This window comes from Harmonia axyridis, chromosome 4, assembly GCF_914767665.1.
Source record: "Harmonia axyridis chromosome 4, icHarAxyr1.1, whole genome shotgun sequence".
NCBI classification, from domain to species: domain Eukaryota; kingdom Metazoa; phylum Arthropoda; class Insecta; order Coleoptera; family Coccinellidae; genus Harmonia; species Harmonia axyridis.
Genome location: NC_059504.1, coordinates 28,871,849 through 28,898,760, shown reverse-complemented (window position 1 = coordinate 28,898,760; position 26,912 = coordinate 28,871,849). Strand labels below are relative to the sequence as shown.

Sequence of the window (26,912 nt, the reverse complement as noted above, 5' to 3'; positions counted from 1 at the left end):
TCAAATAGAACCTGATACCTGATACTGTGTCAAAAAAATTTTTCGAAAATTTCAGCGTTGCGTCAATGATGAAACATCCTGTATATAAGATCAACTTATGATTCATTTTAAACAACAGTTTGTCAGCCAACCTTTCGAAGAATCATGACGAATGGGATTATTCAATTCTTAATTTGAACAAATTTTTTGAGGCCTATTGAAACGTTTTGAAATTTTTCATGCAAATTTCGGATTACTATTTTTAAGTACCAACGATCAGCCAGATTATTTATCATCTTAAATCTATATGATCTTTTTTCGTTGGGTCACTCGAACCCTTGCTCCTCCTAATACACCCATTTATACTAGATCATCCCCTCTCCATCAACGTCCCACATCCCCTCCCGTTTTCACACTAAGTAAGAGGACCATAGAATTTCAGTTCGCACACAACTCTAGTTAATGCGTTCATCTAATCTAATAGGATTCGTGTAGTGCAGGTTTGCAAATATCGTTTCATCGAGATGGCCCTGAAAAGTTTGGGATTAGAGGGGGAGGGAGCAGCGAGGGGGGCATCATCGGGCATTAGCCGCTTCTAAGGACACTGCGAGCAGGCGGCATGTGCACGTTGACGTGTGCGTGTGCGTTCTCCGCCTCTCCTCCATTCCCCCCACCACCACTCACTCCATATCATCCATCCAGGGCTTGCTCGGATGCTGCCGGCCCGTTCCACTGCCGAATAACTCTATTATTGCGAGCTGCGATCTCTATCCATCCATTGCATATTTCAATTTGGTATTTTTATCATTCTCGAGGTCGAAACTCGACGTCCTATTTGTTCCGTTCAATTCGCTGCTGGTCTGAAGGGGTATTAGGTTAGGAGCCTTTGAATGGGAAATTTGTATCGATGAACTTGTTGAGTCATTCACAATATGAGATAATAGTTCCGATCGATGATTTCAGAGATCTCTTGTTCGAGTGCCAAGTAAGCGTGAAGAATGAAGAAGGTAATTATGTCAATCTCGTTATCCTTTGCGTTACTCTGAAGGTTTTAGTTCACTGCAATATGAGGCATTTTACCAACCATGTGATAAGTTGGAGTAATCTATCGGAAAATCAATCGAAAATTGCTTCTGCGATATTCTAACGGGTACTTGTAGATATTACTAGTGATTCTATCGGCTCACAGATGGCGTTATGGGTTTTCACGCCACACTACTTTGGCTCCGGCGGATTTAAAGGGTTCGTCGTGTTGCAACAGAGGCACCTCTCCACGATGGTGTCAAAGGGTATGTATTGGACAGAGATCGCTCAATAACCCATCTGATGAGTCCACCAGTGATTTCGGAACAGAACACAAAACCCTTGGGAGAGGGCGCATCTTGTATCTTGACTTGAGAAAGACCAGAATAATAATCTAAATTATGAATTTTATGATTGAATTATTTCTATTTTCAATTTCAGTTTGTTTTTGGTCTAAACAGATATAGCACAAAATTCAATGAAAAATCAGTTTTATGAAAGATGTTCCAATAAGTAGTTTCATTTTGATATTAAAAAAACTAGAAATGAATGGATATTTTTGTTGCATTGTAAAGAGGAAGTTATGCCATTAACGATGGAAAAATATATCAGTCAATCGCTGTTATAGCTCCAGCACCATATCTTTTTCATGAAATTTTACATTATGAATTCGAAAATTTGAGTCTTTTTGTCCTAGATAAGGATAAGGAAACACCACCACGTGGTTGCTTAATTCAAAATGGAATCAGAGATATTTCTTCTTAGAAATCACCGATTTTTATTGAGTTTCCACATAATTTTCTTAAACGATAATCTACATGGAAGAAAGTAAATATTTTCAATTTGCGAATGAAAAAAAAGGAAAAAAAATTGGTAACTTTTCATTTTTTCCAAAAAAATTTGATGATATGTAATTTGAACAAAGCCCTAATATATTTTTAAAATATTCGTAAAAAAAACAAAAAATCATTACAAAAGAAGTAAAATGATGATCTACTTATTTGCTCCGGAAAATAAAGAAGATGAAGTAAATGTAAAACTTCGTACACCGTACAAAGTTTGGTCATCGCAGGATCGCCAGAGGGGAAATGAATGAGTACCAAATATTGACTGATACATGAAAAACCACGCGGTGGTAATTCCTCTTAAGGTCTTGAATCGTTTGGGTTGCATTGGCATACACCTTATCTTCCACAAGATCTGGGTGGCCAATTCCCTTCGAGAAATGACATGGTCAGGAAACTTTACTTTTAAGATAGTTCGCTGCTTGTGTAGTACGTAGCGCCGTAGCGCCGTCTTGATGAAATTAACGAGGTCCACATCAATATTACCCATTACAGCCAAAAAAAATTAATATTCATAGCGTGTTAGCGCAATCCATCAACCGCAACAGTTGCACCCCTAATTTTCGAATAATCACACCACCATCCCAAAAACCGCACCAAACAGTGACACGTTGAGGATGGAGAGGCTTTTCAACCAACATTCTTGGATTTTCCAAGGCCCAAGAATAATTCTGCTTATTTAACATAGCCTCCAAAGTGAAAAATTTTCGATGAAATTCAGGATGAAAAAAAATATTTTGATGAATTTCAAGAGCCAATCAGCGAAGTTAAAACGTTGCTGAGGATCGACCGGCTTGAGTTATTGTATTAATTGAACTTTAAAAGCCTGAAGACCTAAGTCTTCACGCAAAATATGGTGTTATGTCGTTTGTTGAATGCTTCAATCCCAAGGTGAACGAGGAATAGGCCAACCTGAGCTTTTGTTTTGCGAGTTCGATTGTTTACATCATTAACTTGTCTCAGCACCTTAAATTTCTTCACCAGTTGCCCGACGAGAAGGTGCTTCAGAACTACCCAAAAGTACATTAGTATTGCTAACTGTGACTGGAAAATTTTCATAATTTTGTAGTGAATTTTGAGAATTTTAATGCGTTGTTGAAACGTGTATCGTTTCATTTTATATGATGGCGTAATTTTTTCTTATCTCTCGAAATATGATAGCTTCAGAAGTGACAACTGCTAGATAGATAGATAGATAGATGAGGTATAAAGTTGTACTTCATTTATTTTATTTTACAAAATTGAAAAGCGCAATCGGTTATTAGGCCTCATCAGTGCGTTACCTGTAGGTGAGTTAAGGCAAAGTTGAAACATTTGAGAAGGCCAAAGATTATGTTACTCACTCGTACAATTTTATTCCTCCTTGAGTAGGACGTGTACACAGCTCAACTCAATTCACCACAGATAGATAGATAGCTTCAAATGAAACCTTTTATTCTTAAACCCTCTGTTAGGTTTTGTCGATATTATTTCTGAATTTTCATTTTTACAGTTCAGATAATGCGATCAACAAGATATTTTGCACCAAGCATGAAACTATTATTCTTCATCTGCCCGCAAAATATCAATTCGGTTGGATCTTTAGCCACTGAAATGTTGTGCATCTTTTCCAATATTCTTCTTGAATTCATTTGATTCTGGTGATGCGATCAGCATGATATTTTGCATATGATTGGAAATTTATCATTTTATATCAACATCGAATTCGTTGTTTCGAAATTAACAGGAAACGGCTATGGACGAAACCCCTTGTCGAATTCTGTCCATTAACCGACTCAACCGCACCATTCGAGGTCTGAACTCTGAAAATTTCAAGTTTCTAAGTTGCTTCATTAGAGTTATCATATGTTTAGAAATAATGTTTCTTGTTTGCACAGATTTCTGATGAAATTAATTTCGGTAAATTTCATTGCGTTTTTGTTGTATACATGAATAGAAATAGTTGACCAAAAGGTTATAATAGATGGATATACCTTAAAATGAACCTCTATCGTTTTCAATCAACTGAGAAAAACCAATAAATGAAAATGATGACCTTAATCTTATGATATTTTCATACCGAACGGCCAAAACAAAACCAAACAAATAGTTACTAATGCAATCTCTTTAATAACTATTTTATATGATGAACAGAATTGATTGAAGTATTTCTTGAATGGTAAAGTCTTCTGTCAAGATTTTATCACTAACATAATATTTTAACCAGTCAAATCATTTCACCTAGCATTAAACTTAGTGTTTATTTGAAATTCCGACATCGTAAAATGTTCAAGTTAAAATTCAACCCTTATTTAACCCTTCTATTAATTCATTAATCGTAACACATTGCTTTCGGAATAAATCCAAGTTAGAACTCGATTCTCCAACGAGTTAAAGGGAGTTCTAGAGCCCTAGCGAACTTCAAGAATAAATTCGAATTAGCAATATTACATTATGGCGAATGCGCCAGGCTCAAGATACCGTTAACACTGTTTCTGAGGACTGAAAATGAATTACGATTGTTTTCATCATCGTATAAATCGGTTCGGTTAGTCATTCGAACAATCTCAAGTGGAAAACAATTCATTTATGAAGGAGATATTTGCTTGCTCCATCGACTGAAATTATATTTGCCACAAAACACATTTCTGATGGTCACACGTGACACCCAATTCTTCTTCAATCAATCCTGAACCTTCATCCCATACAATACCTATATCAATTTCTTTCAGAAGCTTTCGGTAACATAATATTCACCTATACACGTGATCATATCATTTCCAATTTTTTCAATCAAATTTTGTTAGATTGCACATACATTTATTGGTAGAAGAACAACCAAAATAACTATTCAAAATAATATTTCTTGAGGAAGTCATGGTTAAATGTTCATTTGTTTACACATTCACGAAATTACACAACGAATTTCTAGAAAAGTGAAAATCATGAAAAAATAATACATATGCAGGGAGTCACCGCGATGGCCTATAACAAGGGCGTAGATCTTTTTTTTTTCTTGGGTGGGTAATCGAAATTTTTTTAAGACAACGTTTACTCATATCTGCCATATGAGAAAGGAAGGTTTGATAACGAAGTTTGAACCAAAAATTACTCGAAATAATAGCATTTTTTTGATTCGATTGTTCCCAAATTGGAGGTACATGCGAAGAAAAATGAAAAATTCCTTGAATGATTTTAAGAATAGAATGTTCTATACATGGGCCCCAAATGCTTTGTTTTCGAGATACAGGGTGTTTCTGATGGTCGTACCTTTTTGTGATGCATATAACAGTTTATCAAATCTCTATTGATCTTCTCTACAGATTGGGTAAATAAGTACCATAATTTATATTTGATTATTTATTCATCACAGCTCACTGGATCTTACAATAATTTGAATTTTCCTGAGGATTACTGAAGAATGGTTCGACAAGAACCCACAAGATACCATAAAGTGTAGTTAGTACTGAACCACAGTTTCGTTTTACACTTTATTTCTTAAAATGATCAGAGGAATCTGTCATTTTCATTTTTACCTTTATTGTAGGATTACTCTGTATTATCAATACAAAACTGATTTCTTTACAAATAAACGACAATTCAATGAAACACATCACATTGTAAAACACAACGCATAGGTACAATTTTTCAATGCGAATAACTCAGTTCAGTTCTTTGATAAATGCAGTTAAAATTTTGTGAGGAGAATTATACAAAAAACCGAAAACAACGGGTAACTGTATACCGATGAATAATGCAAAAATCACAGATGGCAAAACAAGGGGGGACGCCGACAAAACAGGTAGATGAAGGAAAAAAATAACCTCGGACTTGTAGTGCAATAAAAGTAATCATCTTAAACGCGATAATAAACTCATAAACCGTAAGGGTTCGATTTTTTGCTGCCGTATCGATTTTGAAGAAAGGTAAAAAGAATATTGGTTCATTTTATGGAAGAATTTTAGTTCTTCGTCTTTGAGAGAATTCTGAATTTTTATATTTTGGAAATCTTTAGGGGGATAATTACCCCCAATACCCCTCCGTTTCTACTACCTTGGCCTATTAGACGTTTATTGAGAACTAATCATAATTTTGTGCTGGAAATTCGCATGTTGGAGTTTCAAACAATGATGTTTCTCCCTAAAATATTTTGAGATCTCTACAATTTCCGGTTATACCGGTAACAGACTACTACTTCATTATTTCAAATGGCACACCTAGTATATTAATGCAACATTAGATAACTTTTTCATGACATATTCAGCAAACTTCATGCTGTATCTTTTAAAATCATCGGTTTATGAGTTATTGGGATTCTTATGAAAAAACTCGCGATGAGGACTGACTTTTTTTAAGATATTTCTGCAGAAGTTTTTTTCGAAAAAACTTTTTTATTTTCGATTCTGCAAATACGTAGTATTATAAGACTGCTTGCAGTTTGGATCAAAAATGTACAGGGTGTTTATCAGAAGATCATGAACTTGGACAACTCAAATTGATCATAAATCAAGATTTTCAAATTAGAACCTATACTTTTTATTATTTCAATCAATTTTACGTAAGAAAAGAGGTGGAGTTCTTCAAGCAAACCCTATACCTAAAATGAATACTTTAATAGTTATCGAGAAAGAACTTTAAATGAGGGAAAACCGCAATTTCGAACTGTGTGTAGTAGTCTGTGACTTCCGGAAAGCACAGACAGAAAAAACAATTCGATGTTTCGATAACTAAATTTGACATTTCATGAATTATAATCAATTAAAAAGTAATTGAAAATTTTATTGGTTTAGGGATTTCTCAACAATCCCTACAAAAATTAATTACAATTCATGAAATGTCATATGAAACTCCTCTGATATCCAAGCATAGAAATTACAATTTCAAATACTTTCCTTTACAAAAAAGTATAGTTCATTAAACATGTTTTGCCATGTTTTCATGAAAACATTGCATATAAATTCATTCAAGAACGAAATAAATCAAGAATGTTTTGTTGAAAAAGTGTTCCTACTCTATAGAGGAGTAATATTTCGACTCTTATAATATATAATTCATAAGTTAAATGAGGTATTAATACTTTGGCCTCTCCTAAAGGATTGACTAAATTATTATTTTTATTATCCATTGATGATATTTGAAGTCATTCAAATAGCAGAGCAATACGATCAAGGTGAAAAAATAAACATAAAAATAAACATTTCTTGGTCAACTAGGAAAGTTTCTCCTACTACAATCAATCATTCGGGGTGAAAGACCGAATCCACCTCCAAAATGAAATTTCACCTACGTTAATATCGAAACGCTCTTCAGGTTTTCATGAGGCGGAAAACTGTTATTGCACCCATATATATTTTTGTTCTTCACGCGATGCGATAGGAAGGTATAGGAGTGGTTGTGTGTTAACCGATGACGTGGAAATTTATGTATGTAGATTGAGTAGGCGGAATAATAATTTATATCATATTGGGAAATTTATATCCTGCTGTTGAATTGGAGCTAGTTGATTTCGATTCGTTAATGGATTGGAAAGGTGGTATCCGGATGTAAAGGAGGCAACAGATAAATCTATGTTTATTCTATGTTAGTTCTGAATAGAATAATAAAATTGAATAAAGGGTTATTCAATTTATAATTCCAAAAGTAGACGAAAATGAAATACACTTTTATTTAGATTACTTAGAATATCGATAAAATTTTTATTTCAGTATTATACTTGGACCTGGTCATTATGTGTGGAATATAGCATCATTTGAATATACTCAGGGTGATAGCTTACAGGACTCATTCGCTGTAGTTTTCGATTAATCCCCGGAACTTTTTGAACATTACTCAACAATAACTTGACAGATACTGGTTTTCAGATCGTCACTTGACCTCAATACAACAAAATTGTTGTATTGAAACGGACAACATTTTGAGTATCTGCTGTGATCTCATTTCCTGCAGTAAAGGCGATTAGATTTATTAGTTTAGGCGATTAGAAATTTCAGATAACAAAAATGTACAGGGTGGGCAAATACGATGTTATATATTTTTGAAATCAGGAAAAATTAAGGTTTCAAAAAATGACACAAAAATCTAGTGTTCCTATTTGAAAAAACATAACTTTGGGTCATAGCTTCGTAATTAAAAACCCTTTTGAAATTACGAGCACGCCACTGGATTCTACGTGAAAAAGTGCCTGTATAATGTTTTAATTTCAGAGCTCTATCATCAGTATTAGCGGAGATGTAATGTTTATCGATATCGCCATTTTTCCAATTTACGCTTATAACTCGAAAACAAAAGAAGGTGGCGAAAAATGAATACTACCCTTGTTAGTTTCTCAGAAAAAGAGAATAGGGTATCAGATTTTGTCTATCTCCTCTGGTTAAAAAGTTGTAGTGCTAAAACATCGAAATTTGCCCACCCTGTACATATGTTGTTAGGGTGCAAATGAAAAAAAAATTGATCAGAAATTGTCTCTGAACCATTGAATTCCGAACCAGTCGAATTTGCGAAAATTTTTTTTTTTTGGATCACTTTTTAATTTTGCTTTTAACACAAAATCCAGTGGCCCGCTTACGTGAACCACCTTGAACAAAATTTGAATTTCTGTTATGTTTGTTATAAGAAAGAAGATCTATAATACAGAGACCTATTTTATTTTGAGTAACCTGGAAGTTCAAGAATGATATTCCTTTATATTTATCGGTAATGGTTATGACTTGGATGGGTGACCGCTTAGGAACATACGTGCTGTAAGCTTTTAGTTTATTTCCTTCAGGCAAAGTCCACCTCTATAGGAATGGAAGATTTATTTGGCAGAGATCATTGAGTGCCAAACTGTCGATTCTATCAGGAAGAAACAACAGCTTGAGTCGAGTAGGTACGCCTTGCTAAACATTGTATGTGTTTAAAATATTCAGAATGCACCCGAATAATGACCAGAATAATTAATAAGTGTCGTTTCTTCGTCGTGTGAAATATATAAACAATTGTTTATATACTTAAGTGTTCGATCAACTTTTCTGTTGATATAATAAAACCGTATTGGTACGTTTAAAAGCAGCGTTCAATATTGATATACTTCTTCTTCTTCTGGTACCATGACCGTTTAACGATCGTTGGTAATCATGTTGGCTATCATGTTGATATACTACTTTGATCAAATAAACGTAATTTCCCGCGACGATTTTTCTGATAATAAACGGTTTGTTACCATTTCACAACGTTATATCAACGTACCTGTGCCCATTGGGTGAGAAATTTCAATGATTTGACAGTTTGTTTATGATTTGACAGTAAAAAATTTCAAACTGTTGACATTTCTGTTCAGCAACGATTGATCATGAGTCATTCAATGTCAGAAAACGCTTACAAATTCTGAAAATTTACATTCAAAAAAATAAATCTGTTCGTTAAGTTTATAGAGTAGGTGCTGTGCTCCATCCATGAGCGGTCTAGTGAGCAAACAATTCGTACAGTTATTAATCGTTTTCGAATAATTTTACTCTTCTCGATTCAAAACAATCAATAAGATGAAATGAGAGAATATTGCTACTTTAGCGCGAATTATTAAAGAAGAATGAAGGAGCTGCGGTTACGGTGGAAGGCGAGCGTTATCGAGTAATGCTAACTGATTTTTTTGTTCCCAAAAATTAATCATCTAATCATCGAAGACATTTGGTTCCAACAAGATAGAGCCAAGAAACTTTCCATACAGCGCTTAACCATCAATTTATGGCATAATCAATCTTGTGAAAATTTCATTTCCAGAAGTGGTCCTAAGCCACCATTGAACCCAAAGGCCAGATTCATTGAAAAAAGTAGTGAAAATTGAAATGATCGGATGGACTATGTAGTTCGTAGTCGAAGACAAACAAACACTCAAAAAAAAAAAAAGATTTGCATGTTCTCCCCTTTAAAAAATCAAAAAAAAATTAAACAATATTTATAGGTAGCCTTTGAGCTGATAGAAAACGCCTAGAAAATGCCATTAATTCAGATGTTCTGCGATTTCAAGAAAAAAATAAAATACTGTAATTTGGGATGAATAGGATAGGTGGGGTATTTCCGTATTGATTGGCAATACTGAATTATGAGCTTAACCCTAAATATGCGACAGCTATCTGTTTTTGAAGTCAGAAGTTGCTTCTACTGGAAACGTTGTTTGTAAAAAATTTACAAAAAGTACGCGTGCAACCTATTTGCAACCTGTTGTGGAGATATGAAAATAGTTTAGTGAGAAAGATCATTTTTTCAAACCCCAACATGCAAATTTTCAGGACAAAATCAAGTTCAGTTTTCCATAAACGTCTAATAGGCCATCGCGGTGGATCACCTAGTATAACAAAGTAATATCATAAAGTTCAACAGAAAATTTCAATAAATATTTTTTATGGTGATACATTTTGAGATTCAAATCGGAGTGAATAGGATTAACTATGCCAATGAAATAAAACCCAGACGAGAAACGTTACAATAAAAGAGGTTTGCATGTAATAAAACTTACCAATACCCAATTGCAATAATATATTAGTATGGTGTTATACCTTGAATCGTTTTTGCAATGCTAAAATAGGATTTTTCTTTTACTATATGTAATATAATCCTATTCTTCCAGACAGATAGGATCTCAAAAAAAAATGTATAAGGTGTGTGAATAAGTCTTTCCCGTTTTTTTTCAAATTTTGAGCCTTTATTGTGAAAAAATGGTTACAAATGAATTATTGAAAGTATTGGCCATCGCTAGCTACAACTTTTCCCCATCTTTCTGGCAACATACGAATCCCGTTGCGAAAAAATTCGACCGGTTTGGCCTCTATCCAGTCATCCACCCATTTTTTGGCTTCCTCGTAGGAATGGAAGTGCTGGTCAGCAAGGCCATGCGACATCGATCTGAAGAGATGGTAATCAGACGGAGCAATGTCTGGACTATACGGCGGGTGGGGTAGGACTTCCCATTTGAGCGTTTCTAAGTATGTTTTCACCGGCTGTGCAAAACGCCGTTCGACGTCTCTCAGCTTCAGTTCGTACGGCACCCAATTTCCTTGCTTTTGGATCATTCCCATGGCTTTCAAACGCTTGGAAATGGTTGTTCGGTCAACTCCCAATGCTTCAGCAAGTTCTTCTGCGTTTGACACGAATCTTCATCAAGCAAAGTCGCCAATTCTTGATCTTCAAAGATTTGCGGCCGCCCGGAACGCTCCTTGTCTTCCACGTCGAAATCGCCACTTTTGAAGCGTCGAAACCATCCGCGAACACTTGAATCATCGACACAACCTTCTCCATAAGCTTCCTGAAGCAACCGATGCGCCTCGGCAGCAGATTTCTTCAAATTGAACCAATAAAGTGAAACTTCCCGCAAATGACGTCGACTCGGCTCAAATTTCGACATTTTCACGATTTCAAAAATTTATGATGCGAAAAAATTTCAACTAATGTGTTAGTGTGGAATTGTTGACAGATGAATAAGCTTTGATTATGACATATGTAACCATTAAATACTCGCACAGTATTGGTGGCACCATCTCTTACAAAAAACGGGAAAGACTTATTCACACACCTGATATATGTGATAATTAGACAGTGATGTGAATAAGTTGTTCGATAGTACACATTAAGACTAATATTTTGGTACCAGAACAAGTTTCCTACCTCATGTGATAAAAAAGGTATAGATTTTAAAATTTGAAAATTGATCCTTTTCACCCTAAATTACCGATACTTAAAGCTGACTCTGTATACAGCAGAAATGGCAGGAACACCAAATGAATGAAATCTGACACTAATGATAGCTGATAACACCTAATCCCAACTCAAAAACAACCGAATCCCATCCCATATTGCCAATAATTGAAGTTTCCAGTGTGTGACCTTGCAGGAGAGTCAAACATCAATCAGTCCAACCCGGCCTACACAAAGAGAAAACCTCCGAACCCCTCGACAATTTTTTCATCATCACCGCCACCCCTCCCAAACCCCAGTTAACCCAGATTTCCGAAACGGAATTTCCTCCGGCCTACCGTTTTTTCCCATATCAAACCTGTACATCCTCGTCCTGCAAACGTGACCGGCATGTCCTGATCTTATTCCTCCGACTGTTGCCTCGATGCGTAGGGGGACCAAACAGCCTTGGCCCTTGCCTCGTGGGCAGACGTCTGGGGGCAGAGGGGGACGGGCAGTGGCGTCGAGTCGTCGCGCAGACACCTTGCACTCGCTTTGCACCCGCCCGTCCGCCCCCGCGAGCCGCCATGACAACGCAGCTCTTGACGCCAGCTCCGCACTGCGTGCCCGCATCCAGGCGCCGTTGCCAAGCCGTTGCTACAAAAGCACGTTTATTTTTTTTTCGACCAAATTAAGGGGAAATGATGAATCCAGTCGAAGTAGGTCATACGCTAGGTTGTCAAGACAAATATGATATTTTCCCCCAAAACAACAATGTTGAATTTGAATATGTTTAGTTAGGTTCATAAAATTGTTTTCCATTTGCTTCAAGGCTGTAATTAAATTCTTTTTTAATGCCTTATCAACAACATCCATATGTGGGCAGGTAACAACCAAGAAATATTTTTCATAAATCTTAATATTAGGGGTAGCCAAGTTCTTGAATTTCAAGATTTTGAAGATCAAGATGAAGGTAATTTTAATTTTAGTAATTTCAGAACAAGACAAAAAAATTTCGAAAAAAAATCATAGAATATCTTGGCCAACAATGAAAACGCTGAAACGTATTTATTTGTAGTAAAGATAATTTATTAAAAGAATACATAGACATAGATTTCTGAGAAAGATTAATACATAAAATTGTAAACTTCAAACAATAAAGCACCTGTAGATTAATCTTAGTATTAGCAGAGGAAATGTGAATGAGACATCATACATTTCAAGGTATGATACAAGAGTACAGATGAAAACCTCATCAAATACTCTGTCTCCCAGTATAGATGTAGTGATTGGTTTGTCTATTTGTTTACAGACTAAGCTGACTGAAGCTAATACTGAAGGGCATCTTCTTCATTTAAACAAAATCTTTTCCATCCTTCCTTTTCACCAAAAGTTGACGACGCATATATTATTATTAAATCTGATAATGAAACTGAAAAGATAACTTGGAAACCACCATGAAATTTATAAATTGGACAAGAATTCACCAAGTGGTCAATAGTTTCTTCTATACTATTCACTCATACAGGGGCCTTTCAATAGAATGCCATTTGAAGAGCATACTTTTGCAACGACCACTACTAGTCCTAAGTCGATTTAAACTAAAGTTTCCTAGGAAGATTGAAACCTGGAACTTTCTTTGAAAGATCAACCATTAGACTTTTGTTGAAGACATTACAAGAACTCCAATCCGAACGCCAAATTTCCTTGTCACTTTTATTAGATTGAAGAAAATCATTAATTCATAAAGGTTCACGTTACTTAAATCTGGCATTTCTAGTATTTGGGAGGTAAGATACAATTGAAAATAGGTTCGTGTAAATGTAAAAATGAAATTTATCCCAAGATTTCTTGTCTGCAACCTATCCACGAATATAGGGCGAAAGTATATGTGATAGCACTGGTAACCAATATAAAAGTGTGGATCTATTAGATTCACTGATAATTCCATAGAAACTTTAAGCTGTGCATCAATATTATGAACATGAGCACTATTGAACCAAACAGAACAACAGTATTCAGCAGCAAAAAACCAAGGCCAAAACTGCCTTCCCTGCTTAAAATTATGTGTAACTCTAACCACATGCCATTTTTGAAAGAGTTGCCTCACTGTTCAAGGCTATGATATAACACCCACGAATTTACAATAGTAGTCACCCTCTAGATAAACATTGACCTGTGTCGCTTTCCGTTTTACTCATTAAAATATACGGCTGGACTGTTTTATGTGGGTCACCCTGTATATCTAGGGCCCTTCAAACTGTATTCACAATAAATACAGGAAAGAAGCCAATGTTTTTCCAGGAAGTTCAATAAGGAAAAAAGGGGAGACTCGATAACAAAACTGATCTCATTTGAATCACTCAACATGAAACTGTAGTGCGTCCGTCTTCCACGAAATTTTTTGAAAGCTGATAAAAAAGAATTAAATTCATCATCTTCTATATTTTAATTAGATCTACACTTATACTCATCAGCAAGCAATTCCAAGTATCATTTAAGTTCATTACACTTGTTATTTTTGTGCCAAAATAAAAGAATTATTATCAATAATAATGTGCAAGTAGGAAGTTGTTTATTAAATAGAAAGAGGGTTGTTTCTTCCTAGCTCATTTATTAGGTCACTAGTTTCGCTCAAAACATAATGATGATGCTCGGACGTTTTTGAGCGAAACTATAGATTCCTAATAAATGAGCTAGGAAGAAACAACCCTCTTTTTATTAATATGTAAAAGAATTATTGTTGTACATCAAAATAAATAGTAATATACAATCAAATTCCACAAAAGATAAAATAATTAGGGTTTGAGTGTAAGAACAGGGTGAATAACCCATCTGAACTCCGCCCTGGAATCGAATTTGAATTACATTTTATTTTTTTTTGTTCTTTATGTTCTTTCTATTCAACAAATTCAATAAGGCTCTTATTATTATTATTAATGATGATTGTCTTTCTTTGTTGATTGTTTTGTTTTGATTGAATATTTTATTCCGATTCTCCTCTAGGCCACTAAGATATCTCAGAAGCAGAGAGCACGTGTGAGGTTATAGATGAATTCACAAATCATTTTCATTAAGAGTATACCGAAAATTATCCGGTCCATCTTAGTCCTATTCAACAATAGGACTAAGATAGTTGATAGTTCAACTACTATCATAGTTCTCAATAACAGATTCAATCCATCAATTTTGAAATCTTAAATAAACAAGAAAATTCTAGAAAAGAACTGACATGGTGTCACGAGTTTTCGAATACTCCTTCATTCATTGTCACTGAAATATTAAGTATTTTATCCAAAATTTATCTTCAACAGATCTGTGATATTGCATTCACAAAGAAAACAAAATTTCGAAGAGTAATTAGCATCCAAACTGCTAGCCTGAAAATTTCAAATTTCTATACGTTTTTCCGTTCAAGAGTTATTGTGTTTATTGTCGGCCGGACGGACAGAAACCAATATCGTGACGAAATTATGTTCGAGGAAAGTACACTCAAATTCAAACGATTTTCTAAACTATATATGGAATTTTGAAAAGAAAAAATCAATATCATATGCTAATACCACAAAATAGAATAAATTTACAAAATAATCACAACACTGATCCACGCAGTAAACAACCCTTTAATTAGAGATTCAAATCAAATTTTCCCGAACCGAATTAGCAAGTAAATTAGCACCGCGAGACATCTGCAACAATGAATAAGCTGTACTTTTGAGTTCCTGAGATTTTCATCTTTCACCTCTCTCCCTCCAGGCAATGCGCGGACGCTTGGCAACGTAGCTTTGAAATATTTAACCCTGAGCTTTCACTTTCTGTTTCTCTACATTCAATTACTCCCAGACCCGGTTACCAGGACACTATCGTTTGTTGAGTAACATTTTCGGTATAAATATTCTATTTCACCGGGACGGAGGTGATTATCCTCCCGATTCAAAGGAGAATGTCAGGAGATATGAACGAATATATCATTTCATTAGGTAGGGAAGCAAAATAGAGGGAATAATGATCCGACCTCTCTGCTTGCTTATTCGTTGTACACTAGGGCAATGTGACGACTTCAGGGCTTTTGTTGAATAAAAACTGATTTCAGTTTTGGTGGATAACGTGACTTTACTGGCGAAAGGGATGGTTTTTATGGGTACAAAATAATAACACTTCTACATTTTGGACGACTAATCAAATTTTGTAATTTGTTTCATATTTGATATGAAACAATTTTACTCAATCATGTCAACATTACACAGATTATACAACTCATGTTCTGATTAAGCAATAGAATCCCTAAATTTCTCATATAGTTACGGCGTATTGATAAGTGAATACTACTTGAAGACGTGGTATAATCGTGTTGGTGTTTCGCCTCCTGCCATATTGTGAATTTCCATAGTAATATTCTTGGACATTCGCCAAAAAATAAAAGTCAAGCACAATGAAATGTAATTGAATTATCAAAATGTAGTGCTTTGGTTACAGTAATTGAATTTATTCGTTATATAATCATAACGAATACCACTCGAGCATAGACAATATATTTCGATTATATGAACCTTTCACTCGACGTAGTTCGCGGTGTATAATCGAATATTGTATAGGCTCTTGTGATATTATAACTGATAATTGCATTCAGTGCAACTATCAATCACCATGACAACACGATTAAGTTTGACAACTTCATTCCAAATAAATTTCAAAACGTTTCAAAAGTTTTGACAATGCGTGTGTATAACAAAGTAAAAATACGCTAATCAAAGAAAAATTCCCAGAAATACAACATATAGACACAAATATATAATAATGATATTTATTCACCATCAAATTTTGCAAGATTCGTCAAATAGCAATCATATCCAAATTCAACAGATTGTGATTACATACAATTAAGCTTTGCTTAGGTCTTTCACAATCATGTTATTTTTTTTCATATTTTACCTTATTGTAACAGTGATGAATAAACGTTATTATTATTATTATTAAAAATTGAAACATAAAAATTCTTCTGAAGAATAAGATGCACCTTTCACCAATATTTCATTAATTTTGCTCTTGAGGTTTTTTCGGTGAATTCTTTATTTCATTAGGAAGCCTGTTGAAAAGCTTTATTCCCCAATAACTCGAAATATTCTGAGTGTTCTTTTCCCTGGATGTATTAATGTGGGGAATATTTATGGATTTTTGCTGCGAACGAGAATATGAATTGAATTGAATAAACATAGGAGCTTGGAAGAATTGACGTTGATACTTAAAGATTGGCGGTCAATATGAGGAAGAAAGACGGTACTGAATATAAAGAACTAACGGTGAAGACAATGTGAAACGTTTTGTACAAAAAAGTACTATAATGATTATGATTGACCCGTTTGACAATATAGTATTAAAATCATCCCGAGATGACCACGAAGCACATGCAATAAATCCTCTATAGTAAAGAAGAGCTACGAATATAATGTTTAGTTAGAGTCCTAAATTTTTTTGTCAAAAAATTTTCCGCCAAATATTCATTTGCGTCATAATTTTATGAGGAATTTCTCAAGCTCGTATCTTGGTAACAACCCAAAGCCGAATGCTGAGGGATGTTACCCTTTCGATTGTAATCAAATTATCTCGTCTCACAGGCAAGAAATTTTTTTTGGTGCCTGGGATTTTAGAGCTGTTTTCAACTATGTATATTTGGGACGCTTAATCAGTTAATGCAATCCGTTTTTCTCTATCAGCTCTTCTTTTTTAGATACATAAACTTATCTAACAATGTGGGTTTCATTCAGTATATTCATTTATGAGAGTTCTGAATTTATTATATATTCATTAATGTAGGTACAATGGTTTTATTGTCAGTCTATAATTGAGTAAATTCCAGGTAAATCTATAAATTGTGGAACCATTGCCTATCAGATACCTTCAATCAATTCAAAATGAATTAAATGATCTCACCAGGGATCTCAATTTATCGAAAAAAGCATCTGAAGGACTGGCTTCTAGGTTGAATGACAAAAATTTATTGAAACAAGGAACCAAAATTACCTTTAACCGTACAAGAGGAAAAGATCTGCTACCATTCGTTTCTCAAGAAGACAATCTTGTATTTTGTCACGAAATTAGGGGGCTCATGAAAGAAATGACAGTTTCTGAAAATATTCCAGTTTGAAATGTGTCCTTCTAAATAATGGGAATAAATATGATTCAATATCACTAGCTCACTCAACGAAACTGAAAGAAGAATATAATACCATAGCTTTGGATAAAGTATCACGAACATCAATGGATGATTGGTGTAGACTTAAAAATGGTAAACTTTCTTCTTGGGAAGCAAAGTGGTTACACGAAATATCCGTGTTTCTTGTGCCTCTGGGAGTAGGGAAAATATACACAACTGTGTTAGAAAAGATTGGCCCCAGAAAGAAAACATGGACGTTGGGGAAAAGAATGTCATTAACGACGCTTTGGTTGAAAGAGAAAAAGTTATACTTCCTCCGTTACAATATAGTTGGCCTTAATGAAACAATTTGTAAAGTCTCTTGATAAGAATGGGTCATGTTCTGCATATATAGGGATAAAAATGCATCAGTTGAGTACAAAAAAACTCGAAGCAGGGATATTTAACGGCCAACAATTAATTAAGGATCCTGCCTTCATACATTCAATGGATCAAGTTGAACAACAGTTGACATCATTTGTTGCAGTTGTGGAAAATTTTCTAGGCAAACATAAAGCTCCAAACTAAGTTGAAATGGTTAACACGATACCTAATAGTTTCAAATTCTCAAGGTGCAATATGTATTAAAATCCACTAAGACCGTTTTCCATAAAATTTTGAATTATTAAAAACAATAAGCACAGCAATCATCCGTCAAAGTTTGTCAGGGAGCTTGTAGAATAACTTGTATAATGATACGTAAAAGGTTATTTTTAAATAACTTACTACAATTGCCTTAGGTATTAAAGGTTTTTTTGCAGAATTTATGCAGAATATGGGTAAGTTAATGAAGAATACCTATTATCTCAACATTATGTGGCGTTCAAAAGAGAAAATATTCATGGAAAGAATAGGATTCTGCTCCACATTAGACGAAGCTATCATCATCAAGATCCAGTAAAAAAAAATTATATAAATCTTCGATAATTATGGAACAACCATTGAATTCCCCTGATATGACTCTGGCCGGTTTTATCCTCTTTACAAAACTCAAATAGCCACTTTTGGGTAAGGCTCCTGTTTTCAAGCAATAACAAGACAAGAGACACAAGTGCATTTGAAAATTATTCCGGTTTATCCGCTAGTGTAAGTTCCGAAAAGGTTCACCTAAATTTCAGGGTTTTTCTTGAGGTTTTTCAATTTTTCACTTGCCTGAGCTGCGGAGAAGAATCAGAAAAGCATGAAAAAATCTTACTATGCAATCATGTATAATAAAATTAGCACTATACTGCACATAACTTGCAAAATTTAGAGGAGTGGAGTTTTCTCGTTCTTCTTCTTAATGAGCATTCTTCATCAATGGAGGTTGGATATTACCGTGGCAAATTCTTTCTCGTTAAAATGAAGTTATCCGAAAAGACTTTTTTTTTTGAATGACGATCACTTAATCAATTTTTTTCGAAGAAGATAAGACTAGGAAAGTTGGAGAAATAATTCAGTGACTTGTACAACATCAATATAAGTACACACCCTTCTGTATTTGTAGCATTAACTAGGTCATTAACGAATAACCTACGAGGTCAACTCAACACGCAACAAAAATGATCACTCTTGTTTTCAAATTCACTATACAAAAATCCACGATCAACTTGTATGGAAAATTATTCAGTCTTCTTTAAACCCTCTTTTCGAAATGAGCATTTTATTCCGAAGTAAGTATTTTATTGAATCGATTAAGAGAATATTCTCATACAGGGTGAGTCTATAGTGCTCGATCGGTCGATAACTCCTGTAAATTTAGGATAGGAGAATGATTCAAATTTTGACGGAATCGACAGCACTCAACGCATAGCTTGAATTATTTTTGACTTCACAGGCTGATTTGAAAGTGGTAAAAGACGATACCACCTTGTTTTTTAAATTTGAATGCCCCTTTTTTATATCATACTTATAATCTCCATGAAATTCTGATTTCGAAATACTCTACATGTCATCATTCATCTGTAGTACTTTTTGAGAAAAACCTCTATTTTCGATAAAGTTCATGGTTATAATGGTTGAAACAAAATAAAATTTCTTGAAAATCATTCGAGATAATTGTACGAATTATTTTTTATTGCATTCCCCAAAAATTTTCAAATCTTTTGCAAATTTACGGATCACTCTACAGGTGGTCCGAAAAGGAATGAAATTTTTCAAAAATAAATTTTAAATAATATCAAAGTCCATTTTTTCTAATTTGTTCAAAATGCTTCGCATTTCATATTTTATACTAGAACTGAAAGGATACTTTTCACGTATACAATTCCAAAAGGTATTAGAACACTCATTTCTACTCAATATCTACTAATAATAGCAATTAAAGATATGCCAAATAAAAAAATCATCAAAATATTTACATTTTGACAAAATGAAATGGAGATCACGTGAACAAACAGAGACATAGTCGGAACCCTTGAGGAGCTTGAAATAACTGTATATTTTCAGCTAAAACGGTCTTGTCAATATTTATCGCTCACAATGATCTGATCAGATGTCTGCAAACTTTTTTAATAATTTAAATATGATTAAAATGAGGTGCAGTTCGATTTGAAAAAAGTTTGCAGACATCTGAGCAGATCATTTAAGCGAATAATAGTAATGGGACTTTTTCAGCTGAAAATATCCATTCATTTCGAACTCCTCAAGAGAATTCTGACTATCAGGGCCGCCGCCAGACATTTTGGCGCCCAGGCAAAATCAAATGTCCCTGCATTGCTTTGCCTAATCATAGTATGAGGAATTCCTTATACTATGGCCTAATGTACCTAAATTTTATTTGAAGCAGCCTCTGTTATTCCTGTCAGGCATCTTTCAATTCGATATGAAATCGTAATGTTGAACTTAAAATCACCTTGTCAAATTTATCAAAGGACTTTTTGTCGATTTCATCGAAAAAAGCCCTGAATTGTTTGGAAGTTTGGCTCCACAGTAAAATGACAACGCTTTTTAATACCCATCTATTTGCATTTTCATAACTGGATTTCAATAAAATTGGCACTTGGCAATTTTTATTTTTGCATTTTACTACAAATAATTGTATTTTCACATTTTTGTGTCAAAATGTCTTGACTTTGCGTCCCTACAATTTGTCGCCCCAGCTAAATGTCCCTTATGCCGGTCCTGGCGGAAACCCTGCTGACTATGCTTCTGTTTGTTCACGTGGTCTCCATTTTATTTCGTTAAAATGTGTTTTTGAATATTTTGACATTGTATGCGTGAAAAGTATACGCCAGCCCCAGTACAAAACATGAAATGCGAAGCATTTTGAAAATAATTCAATTAGGCACAACATGTCTAGACAAAAAAATGAAGACTACTCGCTAGGCTATGCCATTTGAAAAAATGGACTTATTGATATTTTTCAAAAGTCATTTTCAAAAAATTACAGTCTCTTTCGGACCACCTGTAGAGTGATACGTAAATTTGCAGAAGACTTGAAAACTTTTCGGGAATTCAATAAAACATCATTTTTACAATTATCTCGAACAGTTTCCAAGATATGATCTTCAGTTTAAATTATTATAACCATAAAATTTTTCGAAATTGGCCTACCTCAATAAGTACCATAGATAAATAATGACAAGTGGAGTACATATTTCGATATCAGAATTTCATGAAGATTATGTGAGTATAATATAAAATGGGTATTCCCATTTCATAAAACAAGGTGGTATCGTCTTTCACCACTTTAGGACCAGCCTATAGAGTCAAAAATAGTTTGAGCTTATGCGCTGAGTGTTGTCGATTCCGTCAAAATTTGAATCAATCTCCTAGCCCAAAATTTATCGAGTTATTAGGCCACTTAGTGAAATGACAGTATAAACATTCAATTTTTCCTTAATTTGAACTCACTTGGTGGTAAATTTGAATCAAATCGAAAAGTTTTTAAACGTTCTGAACCTCCAAAATTCTGCCATAATGATCCCAAGATCATATTCGTTCCATTAGGTGTAACTTGATGTTTAACACCACATGAAGAGTAATGACAAGAATCAAAGAGAAAACGAATATTTAAACTCTCAAAATCACGAAGGATATACTTTTTAAAACATCCCAATATATTCTGACTACTGCCCTGGAGTTTTCAGCGATATCTTCACGGAGGCTGCACATAAAAACAGAAGATGTCGCCAAGGAGTTCGTTTCTGAGGAAACGTTTTTTCATCACCATGGTTATTATGGGTTTTCTAGGACCTGTGCACATGTTCCCGAAATCAATATTTTGCGTTGACCGGTATGACCTGATTTTTTACCTGTTGAGCACGTGCCATGCGAAAATAATTCCATCTTCGTGTGAAACGATAAAAATTCAAAATAATAAAAATTTTAATAAATAAATTTTATACTCTAATTTTTCCAGGCATAAGAATCATTTAGCAACAAATTTATTATATACCTACCTACATAATGTTTGTGTTAATTTTCTTTCATCATTGTCTTGACGTTATTATGATGGATATCAAAACTCCGAATAATTTTCAAGAAGGAAATAAAATGTAAAATTATCGAAAGTAATAGGTACCACAAGTGCTTCAAATTTTATCGACAATTTTTTTTCCACGAAAACTTATTTATTTGGTAAAAATATGAAAAAAAAAACGATCTATATTCGGTTTGTTTGAATGTTTCTCAAATGAACAAGTTTGAGTAATGAAAATTAAAAATTATCTGATAAAGTTTCAAGAATGATTTGCCTTTGGAAAGATTTTTTTTTCAACAATTTAAATGTTCAATATTCTCTTGGATGGTGGCACTGAATCAGTTCGTGTTCATTTTGCAATAATACTCAGAGCATTTTAAGCTGTCAATAATGATAAATTCGAAGTGAAATTTTGACGTTTTAATGTAAACAAGGTATTATTGATGAGGAAGCAGTGTTATCAGTATACCTAATCCTGACTGATTGGCTAGAATAATGCATTGTTATTAGTTGAAAATTCAGATTTCCACATATGAAAAAATAACAAAAAAATGGGGTACACTGTAACATTGTTAGTATGCACGTTTTCCTTCGCCATTCTGCAACTCTCAGTAATTGGATTTCAATCTATCTATATCAATTTATTTTTTATTTGAACCCAGTTAATGCGGGATCGATCATCTTTCACTTTATTCATTATTTTGGAGTATGATTTCATGAAAGAATACTGAAGAAACACGATGTTTCGCGAAATGTTAGTTTCCCTTTTTGAAGAGAATATTAATTCTGAGCCAGTCTGAACTTTTGTTTTCACTTGGGTTGAACAAGAATAATTGAATAAGGTTCCTCGAAAGAATAGTTTCGTTGAATCTTGAATATAGCTACCGCCATCCTAATTGAAAATAGTATTGGTACTTTCGCCATTTTGCAACGTATTAATTTGCTCCGATTTTTTTTTCCATTGAACTTAATAGATTAAAAAACCATTTTTTCAGTAGTATGTTGGTCAGAATAATAACAAAGTTTTCATATGAAGTACACCAGATTTTAATTAAAAAGATTTGTACGTTCTTACATTCTTAATTTAGTAAATCAATTCATTGAAGTAGTTAGTTGTTTCACACAAGTAGCTCAAATTATTTTTTTTATTCTATCAAGAAAAGCGTAACCCCTCAAAATGTCAAAATAAATGTTAATAATGAAGATTAAAGAAGCATCTACAAAAGAGAAAATGAAACTAAATTATTGAATTGAATCGCTTTCATAATGACATTCGAAGGATATGAAGCAATCATATTCAACAATGCAAATGTTCAAAACTTTTTTATTAATCATTAGCCTATTGGCTTTACTATTCCTATCTCTATTTTATGTATTTGAGATATCGTGATATGATAATTTTCCTGAATAAAATACAATTGTCCCAACCAAACCATAAATTATTAGCCATAATAAAAAATACGTAATGTAAAAACAACACAATTTCTCTAGACTAATAGATAGATAGATAATAGATAAATATCTATTTTCAAACCAAAAAATGAATTTATTGTCTCATTGTTTTTCTCCAGATCTGGTATCAGACTTTTAATGAATTGATTCAAAAAATTCAAGATGTTTATACAATGCGCTTCATTTATTAATCTCGCATAATATAAATGAATACATTGTGGAGATACATATTAGGAAAATATTCATAATATGCCCGGAAAGATGTGATATAGCTTCATTCCCGAGAAATAGGCACATTCACATTGACATCATTTATAAATCAATTTATTCATTTGCATTCAATGAAATTAACCACTTCGAAAAAGCGCATCCACCATAAATTGTCAATTCTCATGAAAACCTATGGTTTTAATCAATATATCAGAAATGATCGAATGAATAAAATACTATAACACCAACTGGCGTATTTTCTAACTATTTTTTATTCAAACAATGAAAGAAATAGCAGTTTTATTGCATATACAATAATAATGCATTTTCCACAACAAATGGTAACTTTCAGAAGTTAGGTACCTACTTAATCTTCTCAGTATCATAATACAACACACTATGAAAAATCACGCAACTCACCTGACTCCAATTATTTGAATAATATACAATACTGGGAAAACTTCCAACGATTTTCCACAGCAAATTCAGGTACAGGAAAAGTGAAAATAGCGCGATTTAATTTTAACCTATCATTTTATATCACAATTATCACAACATTTACGGAATGTTCAAAATCATCGGAGAAAATTCACAATAACACAGGAGCATTCTTCCTCGAGGAAGATGGTGTCAATTTTCCATCATTATATACACATACATGCACGAAGAAGATTAAGGATGGCAACTCTGTCATACGGAAAATCGCACGCATGTCCGATAGAAATGGGGAAAATGAGGTGAAATGTCCCAAGTTTTCTCTTAGTTTAAATGTGCAATAGGCCTTTCGTTTTCGTCCCAAGGACGTTCCAGTGTCCTTGAATGACACTAGAACTACAAATTATGATCCTTCAAATCTAACCTCAAACTGTCATTCAACAGTGTTCCCAACAAAAATATATTTTATATAATATTAATTGACCATATTCACCGTCGCCATATTGTTCTGCGACAATACCAACGACCCAGTGTTCCCAACGGAGAAATATTGAGTTTACTAGAGAAATACCGCTTATATCAAAAATACTATCAGTCAAAGAGATTATTCTTCCACTAACTATTTCCAAAAATAGAGCGAAACCTTCATTTATACACTCGGCCACAGTTAATTTGTATATAAAACTACCTTTCACTAATGTTTTTATTTCCAAAAGGTGAAATTTTTGCGAAATATTGTCCCAAACAAGCCTATCTGGCGTAGCAGCCAGAAAAGGTACTCCGGAATTTACACATAAACCACAATTATAAACTTTATATTGTGGAATTTTTCTAGTAAACTCAATAGTTGGTATTGTCGCATAACAATATGGCGACGGTGAATATGGTCAATTTGAGTAAAGTGATATGTGATGTTGATTATCCTACAGTGACTTTATTAATAAAGTCACTATAGATTTTTCTATCTTGTATTAAATGTATATAGAAAAATGAATAAATTACAAAGGATTCTATTTGTTACTCGAACATTGCCTACCAATTATAATTATAGTACCAATACTACATCTCTTTATTGCTTAGATCTGGTGAAGTAAAGAGTATACAATAGTGTAAAATTTGCCTCTTCAATTTGTAATTTTAGGAAATTCGACTATGAAAATTTTATGACTGTGCTTCTGTTAGAAAATACCTCAAGATCAACAGCTCTAGCTGTAAGAAGCTTCAATGTGGAACTATCAAAAGTCTCTGAGCAAACAAGCCAAATTAATACAGGTCAGGCTAGATTACAGTTTTGGGAGAATACAATAGAGGCGTGTTACAAGGAAGATGTTAAAAAAGTACCTCAACATCCAGTGGCAATGGAAGTATACAAGGTACCATTGAAGGAATATCGGACGAAAACCTAAAACATTTTAATTTTAGCTGTTTTAGGCAGTTAAGCGATCAAATCTCACCCAAAGATATTTCAAAAACTTAATAAAATGTCGTCATGATTATCTCAATCGAAACTTTTTTGGGTCTTTAGAGGAAATGGAGAAATATTCAGAGAGTGCTGTGTCAAATTTATATTATCTTATTCTCGAAGGTTGTGGTGTCAAGAATATGCATGCAGATCATGTAGCATCTCATTTGGGAAAGGCCCAAGGAATATTGAATTTATTACGGTAAGAATTTGTTTAAATATTATTTTTCTACATAGTAAATATTTTCATTTCAGAAGCTGTGTTGTTGCAAGGAAACTTAATTTCATATCAATACCACAGGAAATTTTAGTTAAGTACAGTGTTAGTGATCAAAGTATATTGAATGGAGCATCAAGTCACAAATTAAATGACTGCGTATTTGAGGTTGCTAGTAGAGCTCATCACCATCTTCAAAAAGCTAGAAAGTTATCAGATAAACTTCCTAGCAATTGTAATTCAGTCTTTTTGCCAGCTGTTACTATTGATGGATACCTTACCAAACTACAAGTTGTAGGTTATGACATTTTTCATCCATCCTTGAAAAGAAAACCTTTGTTCTGGTTACCTAAGTTAATGTGGTATAAATACAGAAATAAATATTAATCATAGATTTGTTTTATTATTATTGTGCATGTTTTACATCTTTGTATATTCAAAAAAAACGAATGTATATTTACATATAATAGAAATTATTATTAACTCCATTCGAAAACTGTTCTATAATTAGTAATTGATTATTGAATGCAGACAATTTTCTCTGGGTAGTCAGAAATTAATATTGATTTACTTCGGGAGATTGTAAATAATTTAAATTATTACATATAATCACATACAGGTAATAATGTATTATACCTCAGTGATGTGATTTGTTTATTTACCGAAATAAACTCCATTATTATTATTATTGTTGATAATGAAGAATTAGTTGGTCCAATGGACCTACTTGAACACTTTGAAATAAATAAGCTTAATAAATCCACAGAAATAAACCTAACAGTAAAATGGGAATGTCCAAACCACCTTTGTTAAATTTATTTTAATATAATTATTCTGTACTATATTATTCTATGCATATTAGTTTTGAACATATGATACCAACTTTTTCATAAACAATTGTGTAGATGATATTTCTTCAGTATGGTTCTTGATAATGGAGTAATTACCGAATCCTGTTGTACAGAGAAGAAAATTAATAAACGATGGAAATTGATAAAATATTGTTCTTTATTTCGTTGTGTTGAAATAATGATCTGATACTAGAATGAATTTTTTCTTCATTGCAT

The 26,912-nt window shown here is 33.6% G+C and overlaps 2 protein-coding genes across 2 annotated transcripts in view; one reads left to right on the top strand and one right to left on the bottom strand.

Annotated features, from left to right (window-relative positions):
• LOC123679206 (zinc finger protein chinmo) overlaps positions 1–24,377 on the bottom strand; it is a 126,079-nt gene extending 101,702 nt beyond the window's left edge. The window contains exon 1 of the mRNA XM_045616648.1: positions 24,152–24,377. The gene's annotated coding sequence lies outside the window, so the exon portion shown is untranslated. The remainder of the gene's footprint in view (positions 1–24,151) is intronic.
• Positions 24,378–24,519: 142 nt separating this feature from the next.
• LOC123679208 (NADH dehydrogenase (ubiquinone) complex I, assembly factor 6) lies at positions 24,520–26,239 on the top strand. Its single transcript, XM_045616649.1, has 5 exons — positions 24,520–24,643; positions 25,056–25,256; positions 25,308–25,539; positions 25,598–25,830; positions 25,884–26,239. Exons 2-5 carry the CDS (start codon positions 25,156–25,158, stop codon positions 26,230–26,232), a joined length of 915 nt encoding a protein of 304 aa, XP_045472605.1. The 5' UTR covers positions 24,520–24,643; positions 25,056–25,155; the 3' UTR covers positions 26,233–26,239.
• Positions 26,240–26,912: the final 673 nt, after the last annotated feature.